The sequence below is a fragment of the Falco naumanni genome, chromosome 4, assembly GCF_017639655.2.
Source record: "Falco naumanni isolate bFalNau1 chromosome 4, bFalNau1.pat, whole genome shotgun sequence".
Classification (NCBI taxonomy): domain Eukaryota; kingdom Metazoa; phylum Chordata; class Aves; order Falconiformes; family Falconidae; genus Falco; species Falco naumanni.
The window spans coordinates 47531607-47558348 of NC_054057.1; the positions used below are offsets into that span (position 1 = coordinate 47531607).

General features: G+C 36.7%; 1 protein-coding gene across 20 annotated transcripts in view; it reads right to left on the reverse strand.

Annotated features, from left to right (window-relative positions):
• Positions 1-26742, reverse strand: part of PARD3 (par-3 family cell polarity regulator) — a 461704-nt gene that overhangs the window by 210355 nt on the left and 224607 nt on the right. For 11 of the 20 annotated variants that reach the window (XM_040589699.1, XM_040589698.1, XM_040589697.1 and 8 more), the window contains 3 exons: positions 14641-14732; positions 10523-10606; positions 692-817 (listed from right to left, as the gene is read on the reverse strand). In XM_040589699.1, coding sequence (XP_040445633.1) covers positions 692-817; positions 10523-10606; positions 14641-14732 — 302 coding nt within the window. Of the gene's footprint in view, positions 1-691; positions 818-10522; positions 10607-10745; positions 10758-14640; positions 14733-26742 lie in introns of all 20 variants that reach the window. The other 9 variants (XM_040589689.1, XM_040589690.1, XM_040589685.1 and 6 more) reach the window with 1 other exon arrangement.

Sequence of the window (26742 nt, forward strand, 5' to 3'; positions counted from 1 at the left end):
TAAATTAAAAAAACCACATTTCAACTGTATATTAAGTATAGGATGATCAGAATAAATGATATTCCTTGGACCCTCAAACTGTTAGGGTATTCAGAACAGTATTATCATCTTTGAAATCACTAATTTTCTGCATACCTCTTTTCTGCTTTCTCTTTCAATATCTGTGAACTACAAGCTGATGTCATTTTTAAAAGTCTTTCTGATTCAACATTCTGTGATTCTACCAAGTCCAAGCATCCACTGCACAAATACTTACGATCTCTCAAACGTCTCCAGGAAGTTTCTGTATATAGTACCTTTAGTTCTCACACATATAAAACCACAACTATTTTTAAAATTTTAAAAATGAAGTCTCTATGCTGTCCACTTATATTGAGCATGATGCATTGCAAGTATAAAAACAGAAGACATGCAGGAATTTTAGGACAAATAGTTTAGCAGTGCAAGAAGAAAAACTCCATAATGTGCAAAAACAATCAAATAAGAAGTGCATACATTCTAATGACAATATATTATCCCGAATTTTTCATAGTTTGGCTAATTAAAAAACATTTGCATCCCTTGGTGTATTTTTTCCTTATTAGAAAGGCAAAGTTAGACTTTTTTTTTTTTTTTTGCTTTCCTCAAATTACAGCAAGGTGCAGTACTAAAGATTAAATACTGCAATTTAAAACATTGTAAGTACACTTACTGTTCAAATCTCCTGTTCCGAAGGTCTCCATCGTTAATCCTGACAATACAATCATTCTCACGAAAAAGGTTTTCTTGTTCAGCTTTTCCACCCTTCTCCAATCGCTTCACCAGCAGCCCCAGGGTTCTGCAACATTAAGATTACAAATGATTACTGTTTAAACAATTTTCAGCATAGAAAATCCTACTGATTTAATATTTTATCATAACCACTATAGAAACTAAATTTTAAACCATCTTTACCTTGAAGTAGGATACCATAGTTTGAAATAATTTTTACCTGAATTATTTTCATTTATCCATGAAACAAAAAGCCTAGGTGAATCAAGTATGTCATTTAAAAAGAAGAATGAACAGACAGTGTGATGATAGCACGTCCATTCTTGCAAAAGGCCTAGATTTCTGAGCAGTAAAAGCTCCAAGAAGCACCACACATCTGACAGTTGGCATCTTTTCTGCTAGTTAACTGAAATTGAACTGGTTCAACTTAAAATTTGAACTTCTGAATTAGCAGAGAATATCGCAGCCATCACTACTGCCTCTATGCAAGCAAAACGTGGGGTCATCTCACAAAACAAGCAGCCTGTAATGAAGGGAATGGGTAGAGGACTCCAGAAATTCACGTGAACCAAATGCTTTTATTTTTAAACCATAACTTTTTTACTAAACGGCAAAGAGGAAATTAAAAACTTAAATGCCATTTTTAATACAGCATATTATCTTAACTTAATTGGTTACCATTTGATAGCCTCTGTGCAATGAGTTGGTCACCTCTATCTAGTGCTTACCCGCAGTGTCACCTTAAGGACATTCTTAGAAAGAAAAGGTAAACAAATGTTCAACCTGAAATTATGAAATGGATCCTGAAGAGTGGATTTCTGAGGTAGGATAGTGTGAAAAGTCAATGATGTTTCTATACCTGAACTCTAGGTCTGAAGAAGGATTCAATCTTCAGGATTATTCTTGCATCGACACTGCACTTGATTTTTTTTAAAGAAGATCAGCTTTACATTGAAATCCCACAGGATGTATCAGTGGGTCAAATTCACATCATCCAAGTCAACCACCATTACTTTTTCAGAAGTCATTTCAAGGCATGGCGTGAAAATACTTGGTTGCGTGGCAGGAATTGCAAGACCACATATGTCTTTTAGCGCAAAACTTTCAGTGATCGTAGCACTTCAGTTCACACATACCTCAAAGTAAATGAGCAGTCAGTGTTGCTTAAAAGGACTCCTCATGCGCTCGAAAGTTATATACGCACTCGAGCACTTCATCAAACGGGTCAGAAAAGCAAAATCAGCTTTTAACTTATTTCTTCCACTTTAAATTCTTCATTTACCAATTTATCATCAACATATGCAAATAAGACATATATTTTACAGAACAGTCATACGTTTTCTCCTACAAGGCAGATGAAGGAGTAAGAGAAACGATCCTAGTAGTATTTCCATTTTGGAACCACCTAGAGACATTAAGATATGATATTGAAAGGATCTGTACATGTAGACAGACTGTGAGGAGAAAAACAACATAAAGCATTATGACAACACAAATCATCAAATGATGTTTGAGTCAGACATTAACATTTAAGTGATACTATTCTGTTTCCACCTGATGTGGAGTAATTTACAAACACCTCTACTGCACCTTTGACCTCTCCGGGGGTGGGGTGAGGGGTGGGGGTGTCCCATCAGAGGCAAACCTCCACTCTCATTTGGTTCCCGAGGGACTGCTTGGGCACAGTCACTGATGCTAATTGTGATTGGGCTTGACTTTAGCTCAGCTGCTGCAATTAGCAATCTGTCTCTTTGCAATAGCATTGGTGAGTACAAGGACCAGAAAGATTCCATAAAGCTAAAGTATAATTTCTCTAGAATGCATGCATTTCAAAAAACAACAACACACACACACCCCAAAAAAAAAAATAAAACACCACCAAAAAAAAACAAACTCAGAAAACCAAAAAAACACACAAAACAAAACCAGTGTCTCCTATCCCTCCCCATCCCAAGCTGATATCCTTTGGGTTTGGAAGTTCCAACTTTTAGAAGTTCTAACTTCTGTAAGTTCCTTGCAACACCCCAGCATCTCCCATGAAAAAAGAAGTTAAAAAAAAACAAAACCAATTTTCCCAAATTTCCCAAAGCAAAAACAATTCCTCCTTTTTTTTTTTTTTTTCCTTGATCACCAAACTAGTGAAACACCTTGTATTATCTAGGTATTTTACATTTTTGCTGTTTGCCTTTCCCACCATCTTCTAATACTTTGCATGACATAAAATTCTAAAACTCCACAACAGTCACACACTAATTTAATGACCACATCATGCTCCATTTATTGTACTAAAACTTGCTGATCATTATGAAGGTATATTGTCACAGAAAGTAAAACAAAAGACGTTTTCAAAATAGCAATTCAACCTCTTTTCCTTCTATTCACTAAAACACACTTTGAAGACAGTCTCAGATTTTTAAAAATGAAATAATTATATAAAAATATGCATACATCCTTAGTTGCAGAAAGCACTAAGTAATGAATGTTAATAAAAAGGAAAAAGACTTGTATGCTTTCACTGCATGATTTTTATCAGAATTATAGTTTTGATACATACAAAACTGATGGTTAGAAAACAACTTTGTGACTTTCACTTCTGATTTGTTGAACTTCTCTGGGGAGACAATGTGTGATCTGCACAGTGAAGTTACTGAAGAGGACATGTCTCAATGAGGAAGAGATAAGCAAGCAAAAATAAAATTGGGAATGCTACATTTAAGAGAAAACCACCAAAATATCTGAGGAGGAGAGGAAAGAGGAAAGAATTGTGTCTACTCTTTTTTTTTTTTTTTTTCTTTCCCTTCATCCCCAAAGGCACTTTGATGCAGGTGTGCTCCTCTGTAATGCCCAAAGACAATTCAGAATTTGAATGTGCATGCAATACTTGGCTGTGAGCATACACAGGAACTGCAACAGGTGTTTTGTTTACATGGCTAAATATAAAAAATACCAAAATAGCAATATACTAAATATCAAAACATATTCTACATAAAGTACAACACTCCAAATTAATACTATGATAACACTCTATACAAAATAATGATTTCATCCCAATATCTCCATGTATTTATGATTACAAATTAGTCTATCAATGCTTTTTGTATAGTATTTTACTTGAAATGATGCTACCATTTTGCATTCTGAAGTTATATTAAATTATTAATATAAGATGCATCTTTATACATGGTTTGTCATTTCCTAAATTTACTTCACCTAAACTCTCAAATCTAGTAAAAATATTAGCAATCCTAATCAATGGTAAAATAATGTAACACATAAATAAACTACCAGTCAAAATTGCAAATAATCTCATTAAACAAAGGCTACAAGTTCTACTAATGCGAGATTGCTCATCTCAGACACAACATATGGTGCTCATGAGAATTTTACTTCGTAACAAATGTTAGAGCTAGGTTAACCAAGGAATATAAAGCTGAAGTCACTGAGAACAGATTCAAGGCTGGATGAACAGCCTGAGCCAAATCTGAAACCAGGATCCTCACCGCGCCCTTTAATTTACTTAAGTTTTTAATATAAAGACATGGGGCAAAGGTTCCCTTTAGACACAGTTCCAGAAACAATTTCCTGAATTTGGTTCTGCAAAGCAGAATAAACTCTCCTAGAACTTGCAGAAAATACATGTCCCTGAAAATCAGTACCAAAAGGCTATCAATTTCTTACAGTATTTCTTCAACATATTACGGTTAGATATAAGAATATGACTCTAAAAAAGGCATTATGGGAATTCATGTTTGTTGTTGCAGTAACTGGAGATAAACTGAGTAGACCTGATATTGCAAATATGCAATAACCTAAAAACTAATTGTTTTTTTTTTCCCCTGCTGTATGCCACCACCATTAATCCTGATAAGTGGAGGATACAGCTCTACTACAGTTTCACTATTACGTTTCCTATATTAGGAAAACATAATTTTGAAAGCCCATAAACTATTCTAGTATAAAATACAGAAGCCAGTATATATATTTGTTTAAACACAACCATGTAGCATACAAATATATAAGTGCATTTGAATTTGCTTAATCATGTCCAGTTAAAGTAAGCCACTGCATTTTCTAAGATAATTTTTTCCATTATAAAAATTTTAAACTATAACCTTTTTAAGAACAAGATCAAATATTGTGTGAACCTCTGCAAGACACTCTGCAAGTCTAAAACACTGTCGAAAAAATAATTATAAATGGAAATTAGGTAGCTGCACTATTTTAGACTAACGTTAGCTGTCATGGGGACAGAAGGGAAACAGTACTAGGGCACAGAGCTCAATCTTTGTATTTGTTTTAAATATCTAATTGGGAATGTAAACAGATTAGATTAGCATTTGCACCACTGTATTTCCACAAGGTTCATTACTCTAATTATACAATTAAAATAAATTCAGCTACATGTGTTAACATTTCAGTTCTCAGTATAAATTGCAACGAATGACAAAACTAGAAATAAGCAGTGAATGTTTTATTGACATCTAAATTGCCTGAGTTAGTCTGGGTAGTTCTTTGAAATTGTGAACTCCCCACATGCCATCCAGCTGTATGGAAATGTTTATAATTTGTCTTAATAAAAACTGACAGTGTAAATACTATAAGAGTAATAAGAATATTACATTGAGCATCTAGAATATGATTTGGCCATCACCGCCTGTTGTACCCACACTGAAGTTATTTACCTATTACCTGTAAGCTAACTGTAATATAATCAAATCAGTCAGAACAGAAAATAACCAGTTTAGATGTTTTATGTAAAGACACTAACATGAAAAAGCAAAAACTAGATTGAGGGGCAAAAAAAAGGACTGCTTGAAAAATCTGATGTGTAGTGGTTTCATGCCATGAAAGACCTTTGAGAAGCACTACAGGAACATAAACATGGTACAAATTTCCTGAGATTTGGAGGTTAGAGTAGGCAAATCAGCTTGTTTGTTCAAGTTAAGTTACTGTGGCTGATCAGTGCTAAATTGGACATAAACTTCTTTGCACTACATTGACATCACGGTGCTACTGTGAAGCCATTAAAATAACTTTCTCAGTTTTCATACCTGAAGTCCAGAACCCATTTCACGTCTTTCGTAACTACTTCTCAGCTTTTTACCTTGAATAATACTTCAAATTAAGTTCATATAACTTTTTAAAGGCTGAGATCAGACAAAGAAAGCCTTGAATCCAGCTAAAAGAGTGAGGGAATGATACATTCACACCACAGGGAATCTTTTTCTAATGCAGTTGTTTTTGAAAACCAAGGCTACTTTTGAGATTTGAAAGGCTGGAAATGCAGGAGAGGAATAAATGGAGATGCAGATAACACGTAACTCCTAGATGATCAAATAGAATACGATCGTTAGGGAGGCACCTTGAAGGCAGTATTAAGGACTCTCAGTGTAGACAACGGCCATTAGCTATTACTTTAGTTTTCTTTGTATCTTGAGTAAGAGACTAAAACTTTTACAGTGAAATATGAAGTGATTTATAAACTCTAGAAAATTAAGGGCACTTCCACTAAAAGCAAAAAAAAATTAAAAAAATAAAAAACTACAGAACACAAAAACATACAATTTTCTAGTTTGGGGATTGTGTATACATCAATGCCTACCTTCATTTGAGGTTTTGCATTGTTTTAATAAAATCTGTTAAAACTGTCATTTAAACTGACAAAAAGCCATAAAATTCAGTCTCTTATTTTTCCCATTCTTCTGAGACTTCCTTATTATTTTAAAGACATTATATTTTAAAGACATTTAGGATATATAGCATAGAAACATAGACCAAATATTTTTAGCTGCCAGGTTTTAGCTGTACAGTTTATCATGGATTTTGTGGCATGCTTCATAGGAAGAACAGCTGGCAGAGCCCTACATAATGCTCTGCATCAAAGTAACATGTCTGATACTTCTTAATGGATGTTCTTTATGGGGTTGTCAGATGAATAGACAAATCCTTTTCTGTTCTGTTTTACTAAGTAGACATCACAGTGGTCTTGGGACTGTGGGACTGTAACTTCCATATCATTATTCACAGAGATTTCTGATGTAATCTCATATATTCCTTGTTTCAGTTCAATCTCCTTCCAAAGACAGACATAGCAGGATTTTGGAAGAGCAGCTAGGGTATAGAGCTTGAGAAGATTTCAAAGACTCTTAAAAGTAGAAGAGGCCATATAATGGTAAATTATGCTACAAATACTCTTAAGCTTGCAGAGGAGAACTTGATGCAACCCCATTTATGCATCAACATCACATCCCTATCAGACAGGACTACTCAAATGCTGTTCTTAAGGGACTGAATGCTTGCTCTCCTCTATGGGCACCTAATAAGGAAGGATTAGTGCTAAAGGCAATTTTGCACAGATTTAGAATTTTCTTTCCTTTTGTGCTTTCCTCTCATTCATTTCCTCTTTGCTCTACTTGTATCTAAAAACTTTTCTGTTCACTTCCTATTCTGTTATTCTCTCTGCTTTCATTTTCATTCTTCCTATTCTTCTTAGCACTGCATCTACGCTATTGCAAAAATGTGCAAGCAGGTTTTGCAAACAAAACTTTTATTTTGAAACACAACCATAAGGTGATGAATATGTATGCCCCTCCTCCCTTTTGAAAAGGTGAACAAACTCTTATCCAAAGCATATAATCAAAAAGGCCAATAAAGGACTGATGAACTTCTAGAGGTAAAAACAGAATAAGGAAACACATCCACAGACGAAAGTTTGACCATGTCTGTACAGATCAATAGTACTTTTCCCAGAGAATTAATAAAAGATTTTTTTCTTCATTAAAAAAGTCTGGTTTACTATGAACAGAAATAATTAGTAGCATCTATATAGACAAAGAATAGATATTTACAGATTTTGTTCAAGATCAAAACCCAATACTGAAGACAGATCATAGTCAAACCCAAACCCTCACAAGACCATGAAAAAGTCAAATATTTCCTCAATATAAATAGACATAGTTATGGCATACAATTTTTAGAGGTTGGGGGTGTTTGCTTTGGGGAAGGGGGAATTTTTTGGCAGGAGAAGGCCCCTGTTTATTGCATAGGGAAAAAAGGGAGAATCGCATTAGTACATTTTATATTTTTTTCACTTTTTAGATTTATTGATTTAGTAACATTGCCTATTGAGTAACATTTTCAAAAGCCAAAGAAAGGGACTAGAAGAAAATAATTGAAAACACAGCATAAGTGGAATTGGACACCAAGCAAATATAAACCAAGAGTGGGCCAAGGGACTAAACTATATGATACACTAGATCTTTTCTTTTTGGGCATCCCTCTAAGTCTTTACCAAGTCCTGTGTTTGGTTTTGTATATTTAATTTTCTAATGAGCAGATCCCCTGCTCAAATAAGTTAGTTCACTCTAGCGTGCAGCATTATGCTTTGCAGCGAGAGGAGGATCAAAGAGCAGCCATGTGTTAGAGCAAGAAACAAATAGGCAGAAGAGAATCCCTGCCAAGCACCTGCTCTCTCTCTGAATTGAGCAAAACGAGAACCAGCGTATCTTATTTGCTCTAAAGAGCTGGGGGACCAGAAGAAAAAGTAAAAAAAAGAAAGGGGGGGAGGAGAAACCAAAACCCACCATCAAGCACTCCAGAACTGCAGGTGGGTGCATTCCTTTCCCTGACCACACTGCAAGCAGCTGGAGAAAATGTCACTGTTCCCAGTGAAAGAATGTAGAGGTGTGGGCACAGCTGACAGTACAGCAGGAGCACAACACAAGTGCTTATAATCAATACCAAGCAATGCACTCTACTTTTCTTCCACTGCAACACAGAAAGCATGGGAGAAATGTTTTGGAAATATCTGAGGTCTACTCCTCCACACTTTGAAGACATGGACCCAAATATGTCCCCTCTCCAGCCAATTATTTTGGGGGAGGGAGATGAAACTCACTCAGTGACTGCACGTACCATTCACTTTTCAATGAGGGAAGTTCCAGTATTATGAAGAAAAAATAGATACATTTTAATATAAAAATCACTTCCCTTGTAATAGAATTCTGTTTTCAAGTAGCTCCTGATTCTAAACATCTATATTTAAAATTGGCTTTCTGATAATAAAACTTCACCATATAATCCCAAAATGAGGACAAAAAGAGTTAAAAGTCTTTCATAGCTCTTGATGTAGATAGCATCCTTTTAAAAAAGTGAGATATTTTATTTCTGTGTTTATGTTTTTTTTCATTTTACGTGCTCTCATTATGTATAAACAGTTTAAGCTTGCCCTCAGACTTGACAACCACATTAACATCCTGGAAGTGAATTTTATCTGAGTTTAAATTCTCATCCAAAATCTGAAAATATACATTTCTAACATCATTTTTATTTAAAAAGTACTTAGTAGCCAGCCAACATTCTTAAACCAGTCTTTTTCTTAGCCTTCACACTGTCTAAATCCCAGATAACTGTGTGAACATTTCAAGCATTTCCAGCATCATGGAACTTACTTCTGACGTTATGTTTGAAGTACCACTCACTCCTGCCCTTCCCATCCCCACACTGAATTTACTGAATTTCAGATTATGAATAGAATCATTTATCACTTTACAGAAGTTTGCTCTTCAAACTTGTGGTCCTCAGAAAAAGTAGCCTTAAAATTAAAAAAATTACATTTTCTCATTATACATATCAGTATGGCTATGAAAGCACTGGGTTTAAAGTAACAACTGCAAATAAAGTTGTTATTCCTCTGTGTTTACAATCCTGTTAAGGTATTTGGTATAGAAGGAAAAACACATTTATCATTTCTGAAAAGAGGATATTAATATTTCAGATATGTATACATGTATAGCAAGTTAGTTTTGCTCCTAATTACTAAACTGAAAATGCTGCTGGGTCAACAGGTGTGGAAACGTAACACCCCTTCATGTGTAATCAAAGATTACTTTTAAAATATGTGTTTGTTCCCCTTTTCTTTAAAAGAAGGAAAATACAGGGTATACTTAGAATATGCATGACCAGAATAAAATTTGCGTATATTCCTGAAGAACTAACGTTTTTCAACATACTTAAAGGCTTCAAATCCCCCACTAATTACTGCAAAAGTTAAAACTATTTTTCTGAGACCATGTTAATGACCCTAAATGCTAAAACTCTACTACAGCAAAGTAAGCGTTAGAGATGATGCATTCTGTTTACTAATATAGCCCCCCATATTATATTTGTTAATGTAAAGGACTTTCTTTACACTTTTTTTTGTAAACAATCCAACTTCAGGAGTTCCAGCCTGCCATGTAATAGAAAAGGTTCACCTTCACCAAAATCAGAAAGTTTCAACTGGTTTTGCTACTTCATTTTAAACCCAACAGATGGGACAACACAAAACATTGAAACTGTGATGATTGTTTCCTCTTCCACTATCATGCACAGGCATAGGAAACCTCTGGTTTAGACTCCTGCTGTTATTTGGGAACTTGTGGCTCTAAACAGTGAGCAAGCAAATGTTGCATAAATATTAAAGCAGCCAATTATAGTTTTTAAGAGTGCGAAAGGAAACATCTTTATACTCCCAATTTCCCATGAGATTACAACAGAAACTCTATTAAAACCCCACAGTTCTAACTCCTTTCAAGCAGAGCCTTTCCATTAGTTTCCACTCCAACTACAGAGTCAGTAAACTTGCATTTCTTCCTTTCTTAATCAGTGAGACTGCCTTTTGAAAAACATACAATATTCTACAGAAGGCAAAGGCACGCAGTACAAACATTAACACAACTAAGATAAAACACAGCAAGTTACAGTTCAATTAAAATCCTACACGATACTTTACCTTCCGCCTCGGGCACTGAAAGGCACTACATGGATTCCCAAAGGCCCGCCGTCATTGGAGACTTCTACGAGCTTTACCATATCACTGTGAGACAATGACGAATGAGGGAATATGAACATGTACCGTGAAGGAACCAAAAAACCCCACACAAACATACACAGAAAACCAAAACTATTCCAGAAATCAATTCATGGTGATGAAAGCATTGCTGAATGCTACGTACCTGAAGATTAATCTGATGGCATGAAAGGAGATCAATCATAAAAAATAGTTCAATTAATAAAACAAACAAAAAAATCAAATAATTTTTTCCTAAACTTGAGTTTGCTACAAAAAAATAGGCAGTATCATCGCATGCATTGTTTTATTTCTTCCTTACTCTAAAGTTCAATTTAAAGTTAACTGTTTGGACCATTGAGCAGAAATACAATTTTTCCTCAGAAGCCTAAAAACTGATCATTAAGCACTAATGTGCTTTATTTTTTTAACTTGGAGAGAGACCACACTAAGCCTTACCAGCTTTAACATTAGCTTTCACGTAACTACCCCTTAATAAAATAAGCATTGTTCAATTTTTAAATTTGTTAAATTCTTCTAGTTTTAAAACAAATCAATTTGTTTTATTGTAAATCCATTTCTTCTATTGGGAGATTGCTGGATCTGTATTTCCTTACTAGGTGAAGTTTCCACAGTAAGATTTAACTGTAACATTCAAAACCAACCAGACCTCCTCCAGAAGCAACTATGCATATAGTTTTCAATTATGCTTTTTGCTGTAGAGGGGGAAAAAGTGAAAGAGAAAAGTACAGGTTCAGAAAGAGACATGCAAAATTTCTAGAAATAGATTTGGACCACATCTACTGATGTGTTTGAAACACGCCTACATCTGGAAAGGTGGAATACAGCCCATAAACCATAAAGAATTATAAATACCCAGATGAGAAAACAATACATGAAGGCCAAACCTCTCAGTAAATTTGGAAGTGAGAGATCTGAACAAAAGCCACAATTTAAATTTGTGGCTTATGCCTCTCTCTAGTATTACATACATTTCCCATATTTCCTGGCACTACATATACATACAGATCTTTGAGAAGGTTATTTCTCATCAGTATACAAGTCAAATGGAATCTAGAAATGGAGTAAAGAACAAGACCAATGCCCTGTGATAGCAGTAAAAGATTTTCTACTTCCTTCAATAGGCTCTTGATCATACGGTGGCCTATCACAAAAGCTTGAAGTGCTTAATCTGGAATTTGAGAATAACCAGACCACATACTGTTAGGAAGTCAGCACAAACACTGCATTACATTTTCTTCTATATGTCTTTCACATTAAATTTTTTAAAATGTATTTTTAAAGTAGCCTTTATATTTGTTGTATGCCTCAATTTGTATTTGACTTTTTAAACAACATAAATGGAAGGTCTCTATCCCTGTTGCCACTGTTTTCGTAGTGGGGGGGCTACAGGGGTGACTTCTGTGAGAAGCTGCTAGAAGCTCCCCCCATGTTCAGTGGAGCCAATGCCAGCCGGCTCCGAGAGGAATCTGCCACTGGCCAAGGCCAAGCCCATCAGTGATGGTGGTAGCATCTCTGGGATAACGTATTTAAGAAAGGAGAAGGGGGGAGGGGGGTGGAAATCTGCACAAAAAAAATGCAGCAGAAGAGAGGAGTGAGACTGTGCGAGAGCAGCAGCCCTGCAGCCCCCCAGGTTGGTGCAGGAGGAGGCGGGGGGGGCTCCAGGCCCCAGAGCAGAGGTTCCCCGGCAGCCCCTGGTGAAGCCCACGGTGAGGCAGCTGTGCCCTCAGCCCAGGGAGCCCACGGTGGGGCAGATCCCCACCTGCAGCCCCTGGAGCACCCCACGCCGGAGCACGGGGATGCCCGGAGCCGGCTGTGATACCGTGGGAAGCCTGTGCTGGAGCAGGTTTGCTGGCAGGACCTGTGGCCCTGTGGAGAGAGAAACCCACGCTGGGGCATGGCTGCTGGCGGGGCTTGTGACCCTGCAGGGACCCAGGCTGGAGCAGTGTGTGAAGAACCGCAGCCTGTGGGAAGGACCCATGCTGGAGAAGTTCATGGGAAGGACCCCACGCTGGAGCAGGGGCAGAGTGTGAGGAGGAAGGAGCAGCAGAAACAACGTGTGATGAACTGACCACAACCTCATTCCCCATCCCCTGTGCCACTGGCGGGGGGGAGGAAGCAGAGAAATTGGGAATTAAGTTAAGCCTCAGAAGAAGGGAGGGGTGGGGGGAAGGTGTTTTTTTCTGATTCCAATGGTAATAAATTAAACTAATTTTCCCCAAGTCGAGTCTCTCTTGCCCGTGACAGCAGTTGCTGAGTGATCTCTCCCTGTCCTTATCTCGACCCATGAGCCTTTCATTATATTTTTCTCTCCCCTGTCCAGCTGAGGAGGGGAGTGATGGAGTGGCTTAGTGGGCACCTGGCATCCAGCCAAGGTCAAACCACCACATTAGCTCAAAAAAGCGTTGCAGCAACAGGAGAGCTGAGAGATCAGCCAAAAACGTGTTATTTTTCAGACTTGGACCAATGTTTTAAGACTGACAGCATTACAGCATTTGGTAATGTTCCCTGCCCCAGTTCCCGTATAGGCTAACTTCATTTCATTCCCACTGTACATTAAGGCTAAGTTTTCATTAAACTAGCGTGCAAAGCAGCTCATGGTAATCAAGCAACACCTTTCACCTCCAAAAGACATTTTTTGCTATTGGTATACCTGTGGCTCCTTATGATCAACTTTTTCTGACTTTCCTATTAGCTTAAAGAAAACTGAGGGCTGAGGAAGAGAACAAATAAAAATCACTGTGATTCACCCAGAATCGTTGTAAGTGGAAACATAGCTTAAATATTTTTTTTTTAAAAGGGTCAGTTTTCATATAAAGCCTACGCTGCTTAACTTGTTCTACTGCTTCAGTCAGTAACCTTCCTTTTTCTCAAAACACACATTTAAGATCTAGGCATTCATTTTTAGTATACTTTTTCTTAAAAAAACAATCTGTCCCAAATTCAAATATTAAACAAAGTAAAATGGAAAACAAAAGGAAATGAACCCTTCCTAAGCGAGGAGTGTTTCTATTTTCCTTCCCGATTTTCTCAGAAGTTTGGGCCAACTACTTCAAACAAACATGCAAAGTAGTATGATATCAAAATAGAAAAGAATGAAGTAGTATATGATGAAAAGTCAGTAAGTTACTTAAAAGCAACACCAAGAAGCATTAAATTTGACAGAAGTTCTGCAAACTCTATTTAGCAAACAGCATTTGGAATTTACAATGTTACAGATTTTCTAAATGGAACAGAGTAAAATTCAGCATGTACTGCCAATAGATGCCACCATGATCTTTAATGTTTAAACCTCTGCAACTAATTCATAATTCAATTCAGAAATAATAGGAGCAGAAGATTTACTTTTATTTAAAATTTAACTTGAATCAATTTAAAAGGCTTAATTTAAGGCTAGAAGGGATATTTTCTCATTAATTCCACAGTGAAGTATGGATCAGCTCTTTGCAATGAAATGCAAAAGGTCAAGCTTGCTGTATCTCGTGACAAAATAAAGTATCCTCTACTGATTTTTTTCTTAAATTAGGCAGAGCTTCCCAGTCCTGAACAACATCAGTTTTGATCCATTCACAAAGAATAAGATTTCTGATCACATAACTTATGTGACCTGCATGCACATCTTCCCAGTAGACTGTGAACTGGTGACAGGAATTAAGATATTTCCTTTTGAAATTCTTGCCTGTTGATCTATTTGTGCTAGCGCTGACCCCTATTCCTTCTGTCAAGTTTTCAGAGTTCCATCAAATAAGCATCTTCTTTGAGGCAGAAAATGTACTGTACCATCAGCACTTATAAATGTCAAGTTTCCAATGCTCATCTTTAACACAGGCTTTTTAAACTGTTTAAAACCTGCTTTAAAAAACCTCCATGAAGCAAATTGTTTAAAACCAAAATGAAATATGACCTAAAAAAAAAAAAAAAAAAAAAAAAGACTGCCCCACTTTAAGAGCAGCATCATTCATATTATTCTGAGGGTTTTGCTAGTCTATATTCAGCCTCAAGACTCATCCTTAGAACAATGTGTTCTGCCAGTAACTTACTCCAGGGAAAAATTGGTAGCATTCTCCAAACCAGTGTCTGCATGTCCAACAGGCTCAACTCTGCTATTGTCCTCCTCTGTTCGATCTTCATCCTAGATATTAAAAAAATAAAAATCATTGAAACCTAGGTTTGATAGGTTAACGCATTTTAATAATGTCATCTTACCATTTTCAGATTATTGGGGTTACCACGTGTAGTGGAAATGTGTGCTTCCACAACTACAAAAAATATTTTCTGTTGCTGTCTGAAACTGTTGTCAATTGGGGGGTCGGGGGTGGGGGGGTGGGTCACTTTATGTGGTTTTGCCATGATATTGATAATTTTCAATCATCATTTTACTACACTTACAAAAGCAATGTTACAGAAGCTATCACAGCCAACATTTTTTAAAAAGTAGACAAGTAAAAGCACCAAATCAGCTAATGGTCAGCAGTGGTTGGGGAAACACCTGCCAAGCTCTCTCTGGCCAGGTTACTATGGACTCAACTGAACACACCAGGCAGCTCAAGAGACTCATTGGCAAAGAGTTAAAAACAGTATAAGAAAATACAGCTTGTATAATTCCATAAAGTACCAAGACCTCTTTAAACATTTTATTACAGGCCTTTATTAATAGCATGCCAGAATAGGCTGACATCAAAGAGTTACATGAGGTTCTAATGCTAACCAATTGATTTTATTTTTAATTTGACTTTCAAAAAGTACATACGTTATTCACCAAATGTGTAATTTTGATGTCAAAGTTGTGAATGCTATACTTTAAAATTTATATCAAGGTAATTCAAGGACTTCCAGCATAAAGATCTAAAACCATTCTTATACCTATGCTACTCATTTAAAGCTTATACTTTTAATTACCTGTGTGGCCAAACAGAAAATATTATAAAGTGTGAAGAATAAGTTTCAAACAGGGACTTAAGATTCATCAGGTCAGTAAATAATAAGTGGTAAGTTATGAGTTTAACACACAGTCAGACAAATTACTGAAGAGACATTAAAGGCAGGCAGAGACAGTTGGAAATGTCCAATTGACATTTCCACTGAGAATATGCAAAAGCAGGAGGCTGGATGCATCAGGCTTCCATGGGCTGTAGATATGCCTTGTGCATCCTGGATAACAACACGCTGCGTGAAGCCAAGCTACTTGAAGATTGATGATCCTGTGTTTTGAGAGGCTTTAATATGCACTGCTTCGTCATCTATCTCTGTTAAGCACTAGGCAAGTACTACATTTCAAAGGTTAACCAGCATCTTGAACCTGCCTAGAACTACGTTATGAATGTAAACGAGAACTCAAAATAAAATATTTTCCGTATAGTAAAAGTTGCTTATAAAGCCAATATAAAAGATAATCCACATAATTCATAAATACCACATAGGCTAGTGTATACATTTCTATATTTATTGATTTCAGCTAAAGTTCCATATGTACCACTGCATAAAGTTTAAAAATAAATAAATATTCAAATCTCCATGGCAATTCTAAAGTTACACACAAAAACATAGAGATAGGAATGTCAGAGCATTTGGAGTTGTTTCACATTAAAAAGAAATGTTCCATCTTGTTTCATACAGCATATCTTGCAGATCACTGTTGCCATGGGTTTCTCGTTTTGAAGTTAGGGACGCTGGCGATTATAGAAAACTACGTAAGTATTTATATTGCCCTGAAGCTATTATCTGCAAGTCTAAAATCAGAGTTGCTGATGAACACAATTTTGAATCTCAGCTACGATAAAAGGTCATCACAAACGAACATGACTTTGTTAATACAGTATTTTTGGCTATTTTTCATGTGTAGCCCTTTCAAGCAAACATACAGTAAGTATATACACATGTAAGAAGAGACTGAAATGTCATCCTACCTATTAGTATATATGCCTCTGCTAACAAGTAAATGTCTGGCTTTATGCTATGTCATTTCAGCAGACACCTACATACAGTGTAAGCATAATCGATCTAGTACCACTTGGGTCCTATACTTTACCATCTGTCAGCCCCACATGTTTTTCCCTTGAGTAGCTTAAACTAAGCCTGTAAACAGAACTCCCCTTGCCTCACTCGGTCTTTTCAGCAGCCCTTCGGACCCACTCCTGATAGACCAGCTTTCGGTGGCTTCCTGCGATACAGCTCACCATGCAAGATTGGAGCTAAATCCTTGTGGAAATCCTTCTTTCCACCACTTCCCAGCCCCATTAGTATCTTTGCTCTCATTCCCAGAGCCTCCTAAAGTCAGCTCATACTTAAGCCTCTCCCCTAGTTGCACATCCTGTTTTCTTTCTTTCTGTCCCACCTGGTGGTCCAGAGGTTTATTCTGCCAAGGGAAGGAGCATCCCCCTGCCTGACCACGAGCAAACCCAGAACGAAGGCAACAGCCAACTTACCTGCCTCCTGCCTATTCCGTATCTTTTCAGATTAGGATATAACACATCAGAAACTGCATATCAAAAGCTATATAAAACAGATGCTATCTGGCACCATGACATCTACTTTTTATGCTGTTTGTACTGAGAATTATAAACACAGCAGGTTTTGGAACCAGGCTCCACTGTCAGTTATCCAAGCAATTAAGAAACAGCAGCTCCCACGCGCCTCTGCCTTTTCCCGGACAGCAGACAGATCTGTACCAAAAACATGCATGTGCCTGTAAATAGGTGCTTAGAGGAGGAATCAAAACTCCAATGAAAGCACTACTTCCATAATCAACAGATGTATAATGTATCCTTTTAAAAATCTTTAATATTACAGTAATCAGGCTCTCTTTTCTTCTCAAAATAACACAGGTTTTGATTTACATTGAAGTGAATGGAGAGAAAAATTGGAGACCCGCAGAGGGATTTGACTTAAAATTCTGATTTACTAAGTAACTAGCTGTGAAAATCTCTGCATCAAGTAATTATTTCTTTATTTGGAAAGTAGTTTTGTTCTGAAAGGCGAATTCCACCTGGATGTGCTATCATGAGGTAAAATGAGGAAAAGGACGTTTAGAAGAACACAAAAGTTTCTGAGAACCCAGATGGATATTATTGCAGATATTCCTCAGAAATAACTAATTTGAGCAAATTCCCAAACTTTGTTTCTTTTCTCTCCATAAAAATACCGATTCCTGCTATATCAAAAGATACAACTTTTAATGTACAGCCAGTATAAACCGATTTTTTTTTTCAAAATAGAGTAATTAAAAGATCCTTTCAGTTTTACAGCACTGAGGAAAATTTAAAGCACCTCTTCCAGTGAACTTCTGCATATCCTGATGTGTTCAGAGTAACATTCCCCCAGTTCCCTTTTGCTGAGATGACATATCCAGGGCTTCTCACTCGGGCCTCACTGTGCCAACAGAAATGGATGTAACCGTCCATCAAGCATCCATGCCACCTGTCATTTATTGAGGCTACTAATACAGAGATTAAACAGTATAATGAGAACTTTGAACAATGGTATCAATCAGAAAGAAAACTCAAAATTTGTTTTAGTTAGTTTAAGAGCATTAGGGATTTCAAAGAGTTATTCTTACTTTCAAATGGATCTGTACAAAATTTGTGTGTCTTGTAAGAGTCAAGCTTGTGCACAGGTACACAGTGGCAGATTCTTGGAAAAAAATTAAAAATTGCCATTGTTCTAAAAATAACTTAAAAAAATCATTATTGTTCTATGTTCTGTAATAAAATTAATGACTCAAAAACTGAAAAATTAACTGCTCAAAATGAACTGTTGCTGCTAGTAGTTCTGCCTATAAAAAGGTCCATTTCACAGTTCACCTGCGTTAATGATATATCTGAAAAGTTGTCAATTTGTTTTGTACTTTTGAAGAAAATTTCCCTAACAACTCTTAGCATTACAAAACCTTGAGTTAAGAAATATTAGCAGTACACTTGCCAACAGAACATTATTCAACATATATATGAACCCAAAAAGTCCCTTCAATTACATTTTCTCAGATTATTTCTGAAGGAAGACTGCCTTGTGTCATTTCCAAAGCTCAAACCCAGCCATGCCTTCCCTATCTTACTGGACATTTTACCTCTTATTACCAAAATGTTAGCTCCTAACTCTGATAAATCTAGAATTACTGCCAGTCACTATTTCATCTTTGAAGAAGTACTTTTCCACTCATCTCTGCTGTTCAATATACTTCTAACGAACTCACCAAAATCATAAGCAGAACTTCTTCACATTCCTTTGTCTTTTGACAATTACCTGCAGAAAACTCAATGGCAGCCAGGCAGGCTGAATAAAGTTAGTGCAGTCACTTAAATTCCTACATGTTTCATTTCTGCAGTCTTTATTTCTAGGTGCCTAGTGTGAGAAACTGCCGATCACAATCTACTTCAGCCAGCCAAAATGGGAAATGGGCTCTGAGGGCATCTAAGGGTTACATATAAATCTCTCTTCTCTGAACACTTAATCCCATCTCTCACATTCAATAGTAACATCTCCATTTTACCAATAACTGAAAAAAAATGGGAGTTGGTCTTTGGCTTGGGTGGTGTTTTTTTTTTCAGTTCAGAGGGATATAACAATTATTTCATTATTGTTCAGAACGTGATTGGGTATTTTACGGTAATGGTTGTAAGAAAGAGAGTAACTCTGCTTTCAAATTACTCAAACACTCCACAGCAACGTCTGCTGCACTGAGCAACACAAGAAAAATAAAAATTTGACTGGTCACTTACTGTGAGCAACTATCTTGTGCACTGCGTAAATCCAAATCAACATTAAAGGGAAGCTGTAAGTAAAGTTTATCATCATACATGTGTGCATGGAGCCATGCTAAAGTTTCACCACTGGTCTCCCTTCGGCATACTTTTCTTGCTCACCTCTGCAACCTGCAGTGTTGAAGTAATTCCTCTTGTGTCTCTACCAGCACCTCCAACCCCAACCACAGGCTCCCCCTCCCTGCATCTTCCTGCCCTGACTTTGCTGTTAGCTTACGTTCCATTTAGAGAGCTTAATCCTCCACCCGAGTGCCAGAAAGGGGATTACGGAAAGCCAGAACAGGCCGGGTTCCGGCGCTCGGCATCCGCACCCAGCCCCATCCCATGGCTGGCACAAGCCAGCATCACAGACGGCTCAGCCACACCGCAGAGCTCTCACCTGGGAAAGCACGCCTAACCACTCCAAGGTTTAATATATTCAGTGAAAAGGGAAAATCTGGGAAATTTAGCTGTAAATGGTAGTAAATCTGTTTGCATTGTACACAAACCAAATTTTTTTCTGACTTCTGAAGTTGTTAACTGAACAAGAGATCCAGTCTCAGGAGACAAACAGGCTGACACGGGTATGCAAGAGCTGTACATCTTTTAAAACATAATTAAACCTAGTTTGTAGCTTTACTAGTCTGCAGAGTAATAGCAGCAAAGTATTTTGCACAGGGTGAATGTTCTCATTATACAACACTTTCAGCAATTTTACTAGCATTAGCAACAGAAAGCAGGGTCTTGGAGTGGCAAGTAATTGCAACTATTGTGGTAAACAGGCAGAGCTACCAGTGTGAGCAACATATGATAAATATATCAGACATCTACCCCTCTGCAAATAAAAGCCTGTCAATACACAGCCTCCGTGTTTTGGAGGAAGAATTCAAGGGGGGGTTTGTTTCCTAACATTTAATATTTTAAAAAAATTTAGCATAGCAAGCAAAAGTACTATAAATACCAAACAGAAAGAAACAGTATGTAATGTCCAACAGGTACTTTACATTTTACTGTAGAGAGGGACACATTTCAACAATGACAAGCTCCTGAAAGACTGCACACCAGTATTTTTTTTCCCCAGCTGGGACACAACAAAAATAATGTTTATGCTGTTAAAATACACCTTTCCCTTCATCCTTCCTCTTTTATTCTCTTGCACTTCTCTGTAACGATTATGGAAGAAGAGACCGTATTTGCTATTAGTCTCCTGGCAGCCGTTTTTTATAAATGTTTGTTTGGTCCTTGCAACATAAAGTAGGTTCTCTCTCTGCATGATCAGACTTGATAGGAAACAGCTCCTAAGGGACCCATTTTCCTGTGTCTTAACTAGCACAAATATACCAGCATCAGGCTTTTGTGCTAATGTTCTCACTTCTTGATTAACTGGCCAAATCTCCAGAGAATGGCAATTTTCAATCAAATCTGAAGAGCAGTTACAAAGATCACACAGGGAAAAAACAAAAGTTATTGAATAAAAAAAAAAAGGGGGGGGGGTTCTCCCTCTTGAACACATATATATGCACAAATAATTAGCTGAGAGCTTTGTGTAATCCACATCAGTCCTATACTAGATGCACTGCTATTATCAGTAATCCAGGGAGAGAGGAGAGAGAGAGAAGCCTTACACTAAATTAAATCATCATCTACTTAAACAAAAAAAAGAAAACACACAAAAAAATTTAATCTTTTCTTTATATATATATATGTGTGTGTGTGTTAATACTCTGCTTACATCTCAGTCATGCCTATTTTATTCACATCCTTGTGCAGTATGGTCATCCCACAATTGGAAATGGCAATATTCGTACAGTTTCCATATGCCTCACTACCCTAAAATGAAATTTGCCTTGCTCAGTCAAATCAGTGAATAGATATGATACAGACACAGAGAAGTGCAGAATGGAAAGGATTTGCCAGGTCTCTGATGAATATCAAATTCATCCCCTGCTATCACAGGCAATCATCTCTTATTTCCCATTTAATAAACTGATCAAACTGAGCCTTAAGACTGGTTGGCTTCATGATGGCACTATTTCTGTTGTGAAGCATCTTGACAGGAAATGTTTTTACGGATTTAAAGAGAGACGTATTTGATTTCCTATTGTCCAAAAAGCAGAACACCAGATAGCCAATGAATATAATATACAACCTTTGGAAAAACCTATGCAACACTTCAGTCTTCTCTAACTACCAAATTTTCCATGCCTAATGACACTTCTTAAAACATACATTAAAAACCTTTTAATACTAATAAAAACTGAGCAAGCTCTATAGTATCTCAATTATTTTGTAGCATGTTTTGGGTCTCCATAACCTGTGATATTACTGAAATCACACACACACACATATACCCCCGTAACAATTTGGTGGCACATCCCTCTACTGCCCAGCTAGCTAGGCTAACGGCAAGAGCACAGCACAAATACTGCTCGACCACTTAACAGAGCTTCCACTGAAAAAGCTTTTTGCCAGACGATGCTTCAGTTAATTCTTTTTTCCAGTAGGCACCATAGACAGCCCTGAAAAGTATGAGAGCCTTTTAAGAGTTTCAGCAGGTTAGACAAAAGGTTTTCTTCCTAGTGGAATTATCTTGAGACACCTTGCTGGTTCTGCTTCTTTAAAGAAAATCTTGGACATGACGTTACAGTGGTAACTTCCCAACAAACAGTATAAAATGCATTAAAACTCAAAGAGTTTTTTTGTTGTTGATCGAACATGCTTGTTAATTAATGTAGCCAAATGGTTTATGCCTATCAGCAGAGAAAGACTATTGAGGGGAAAAAAGGGAAGGGGTGGGGGGAAATTGCAACCGCTTAAGCAACTTGGCAACCCCATACAAGGGAAACAGAACAAAATGGGATCTGACAGAGAAAGGAAACCACAGTAATGGCTAAAGCAACACTGACTCTCAAGCATTTCACAGTGTGTACTGTAATCATATTTCATAGACTGTATTCACTGTTTGAGTGAAAACTACATTTGTTTTCCCCAGGCTGAGGGCATCCCGCTCCAGACCATTTCAGTGAATTCTCTGTGACTACTGACAGTCCAAGGTGGGAGACAGAGGGAGGAGGTATGCTGTAAACTGATAGCTACCGTAACGAATTCATACATCAAGGTTCCTCTACAGATGGCAAATATCAAAAGGATAACAAAAATATGTAGCTGTTTCCCACCAGATCATATTTAAGGGACGTTTTAAAGAAGACTCAAGTGTTACTGTAGTACAATGCAACAACTATTTCTTTACCTACATATATATAAATGTATATATATGTGTTATACATATAACAAATATTTCATGGTCAGCCATTTTGCAACAGATCTAAGTCCACAAATACTATGCAACACCATAATACTCATAGCATATTAGAAAATATTATAATGATAATAATTCAGTGCCCTACATTTATGTTCATTGACAAATAGGTAAATTGTTGCCAAATTGAATCTGGTAACACCGTGATGATCTATTTCTGATATCAAAGAGAGACTTAAGGTGAAGACAATATTGGGTTATTTCTTAATTCCTACACCAACTTGCTGTACAAGAGTGGCAAAAATCACTTAAAATTGTATTTCTCTATTAAAGTGTTGGGGATAATACTCCATGTTTGCAAAGACAAATAAAGATAAAACATTTGGATATGACATTTTAAAAAGCAGTAATATTAAAATGGATCTGAACTGTCTCAACCAGAAACGGCCTCTTTCTTGCTCAAAGATACCTGATGACCTTCACTTCTTCCTTTTCTTATAATCTGGTAACACTCGCAATCCATAACCTATGTTTCAAACATTTTATTACATGCAAAGTATCTAAAGGATTACAGAACTGAAGATATTTCATCACATAATGAATTTGTGAGACAGTTTGCTTACAGAGTAACCAACCACAGCTAACAGGAATAACCAGAAAAGGTTTGGCATGACCATGGACAGGGTGTCCCAGCGCTAGCAATGCTACCTGTTGGGGAGTTCATTAAAATGAGTTTTTTAAAAAGCAATACAACGATAGAAAGTCAACTAAAAGATTAGATGCAACAGGAAAGTAGTAACCCCTCATGTGCTAAATATTTGAAAAAAGTAAAGCATGGATTGCCACACTTTCAGTATTAACCAAAGATGTAAAAAGCTTTCTGAAGATCTGATCAATAACAAATTATAGATGTGTTCATTGTATTACAAATAGAAGTACTTATCTCATAGACCCATGTACAACCACATCAAATTAACTCAAATTGATTGTTGCCCTAAAAATAAAATGGATTCATTTTGTGCAACTGTCTAGTCACAGTGTTTATTCTGCTTTCTTTTTCCACAGGATACAAAAGGCACCTGTTTCATAGACAAAAGGATTAGGTTTTAACAAAGGTTTAACTGCTAACTATTTCCATTTTCAAATCTCTGAAATTTTATACTCATCATATGATTCACAGACTGACATATAGACCATCAAGATCTGTCAGTCTTAAATATTTGGGTTCATATTACATATGGATTCAAAGTCATACTTTGATGTCAGAGTCATGGGAAATATTTTTAATGGAGATGGTTATCAGCTTTGTTCGAAATGAGGCTACAATTATAGGTCAACATATAATCAAACTTGCCTGTAAAGCCTAACCCAATGGCCAGGCCTGGTTTTGTGCAGGGTCTTGTATCATTTACCTCAAATAATGCAGGAATTACCTCAGTTAGAGGCATCCCCACACGGTGAGCCAACATGACTGTGCACCTGCCATGTAACAAACACACTTCTGCTTGATGACTTCATATACCATTTATTTTCTCTTTCATCATCTTAACTGATACATACCTGTGAGTCTATATATGACCCCCACGCATCACCCCTGGTTAACTCATAAAATACCTACATATATAGAGAAAATTGCCTCTACATTGGCAGAAGATGCTTTACTTGAATTATTTCACAACAAGAGTGAATTTTACAAAATGAAGTCTAGTTTTCTTTACTAATTTGAGTTCTTCCTACTCCACAGTTACAGGTTGTACATAATTGGGATTTCAGGACCAGCAAAGAACAAAAAAATAACATTCATTTTAGATGCAAAAGTTGATGTTTATGGAAGGAAAAAAGCCCCACAATATATTTCTAAATTGAAGTGTTACTATGGCATCCAATAAATAAATAAATAAATACGCATATGTTTTTAGAAGGCCATAACAGCAAAGGCATTATTTTGTTCTTAAGAAAAAAAATGAAATACATGGTAGTGGTGCAACTACAGTGTTTGTTTTTTCCATTGAGCAGTCTGAAGTAGGTCAAGTTAGGCACATCCATTAGTTCTCCTATAAATAGATCCACAGAGTTCACCTGTTTGTAACTAATGTAAAGCAACAGAATTTTAAATACTTTTTCCTTTAATCTGACGAGTTAGCTTATTCTGTAAATAGACATTAAAAAAAAAAAAAGTCATTAAGTCCAGCGTGATTTTTACAAGCTGAAGAAATGACAATGGATACACGAAATTGGAACACACACTTTTTTCCCCTGTAGAAAACCAAATGTACGTGCCTCCACCTATAAGCTTAGAGATCTGAAAGACTTCTGCAGAGATGTATTATAGATGAGTCACATAGTTTCCCCTTGATATCGACACAAAGGAAAGGGAGAAAATTCTGTATAAATCACTTCACATTTTCCCTGTAACACTCCTGAATATATTATTATTCTCCTTACCTTTTCAAAGACCATGATTTTCAGCCTTCTGAGGATTTTTTTTTTTTTTTTTTAAGATATAAAAAGCATTTCTTATTTAGCAACTTGAATTTGTCATTAGGCAATTTTTAAACAGGTCTCATTGCTCTTTTATCCTTATTCATTTCTTTTTTCTTTTTTAATCTGAAATAGTCCCTTGTTGCTTGGTTTGCAGATCTGTATCAGCACATGAGGATTTCACTAGCCTCAACCAAGTACAGAACAGTTGCATCCCCTTGAGCCCTGTACGTAAGAGTCAATTTAGAAGCAAGCTAAAAGTATAGCACTCTGTTCTCTGTCACACAAACCATCGTTTTACTCACACAGGCATCTTAATAGCAAATTCAATTCTGGATATTTTTCTTGGCATGCCTCAGGACTGTTCAGAGATGACATCAGAAAGCTTATTGAAGACTCGGCTTTTTAAAAATTTAATTAAAATACCTGCTTTCCAATAAGGTAAAAACTCAATACATTGGTGGAAGTTTAAAGTTAGCCTGTACCCTTAAACTTCCAATTTCAACTCATTTAGGAAACATCTTATTTTATGATCTTGCTTAAAGAAAAATACATGATTTTCCTTTCATTTAGACAGTGATTTATCTTCAGTTCTCATTTCCTAGGATTTGCTAACATATAGCTTCAACTTATAACTTCTATGATATAGATTCTTACTGCTGGAAATAAAAATACATATGTATCTGTTTTAAAGGTCTTTCAAGTTACACACCACATAGATGGACAAACATGCCCGACCTAAGGATTCCCTAACTTGCATAGCTTTAAGTTAAGGTATGGCACCTTCCTCCCCTAAAGGAACAAAACGAGGCAAGATCCCAGACCCAAGTCCCAGGGGAGGAAGATCCTCCAGGGAGCCCCAGCACCACAGCAGCAATGCAGGGCACCCAGCCTCGCCCCAGAGGCACCCAAGCCTGATCTTTGGCTCCTCTGCAGTTTGATTGATGAGATTTTGTTATTTTGCAGGTTTATATTTTACTTCTTTTTTGCCAATTTGCACAGTTGCATGCCACTTTTTGCTTCTCACCTCATCCTTCATTGAGAAACTCCACTAACATTGCTTCAATTGAGTTTCCCTGTTACACCATAGCATTTTCTTTTTTGGTCTTTTGCACAGCATGGTTTTTACCTTAGGCACCAAACAAATTCACCATTTTAATAACAGAAAATAATACTATAGCATTTTTCATTGTTCTTTGCTCAATTTGTTTTGCTGAAGTCAACATGAAAAACAATTTCAAACTTCACAGTAAATGCTTCATTTACGAATGCTCCATTCCAAGTGCCTACAGGGTTACAATCTGGTCTATGACAATTTTATTAATTTTTTAATCAAAAGCATTAAATCAAATCTAAAATAAATAGTACTCAGTACTTCTGTAGTGCCCTCCAGCACAGTATGGCGAAAGTGCTTCATGGACAATAATGACTTTAGCTTCACTGTACCCTCAGGAAAAAGACAAAAAGCTATTCTTCAAATTCTTTATTTGAGGAAACTGAGGCACAGAAGATTTCTTTCCATATTTTTGAGGTTCATCTCCAGCCTCGAATGTGTTCAGTTTTTGGTCATCTCTCTGAGATAGACAGAGCCTTACATTCAGAAAAATATAAAATACTCTCATGTACTCCTGAATTCACCCAAACATGACAGAAGCTAAAATGGCACT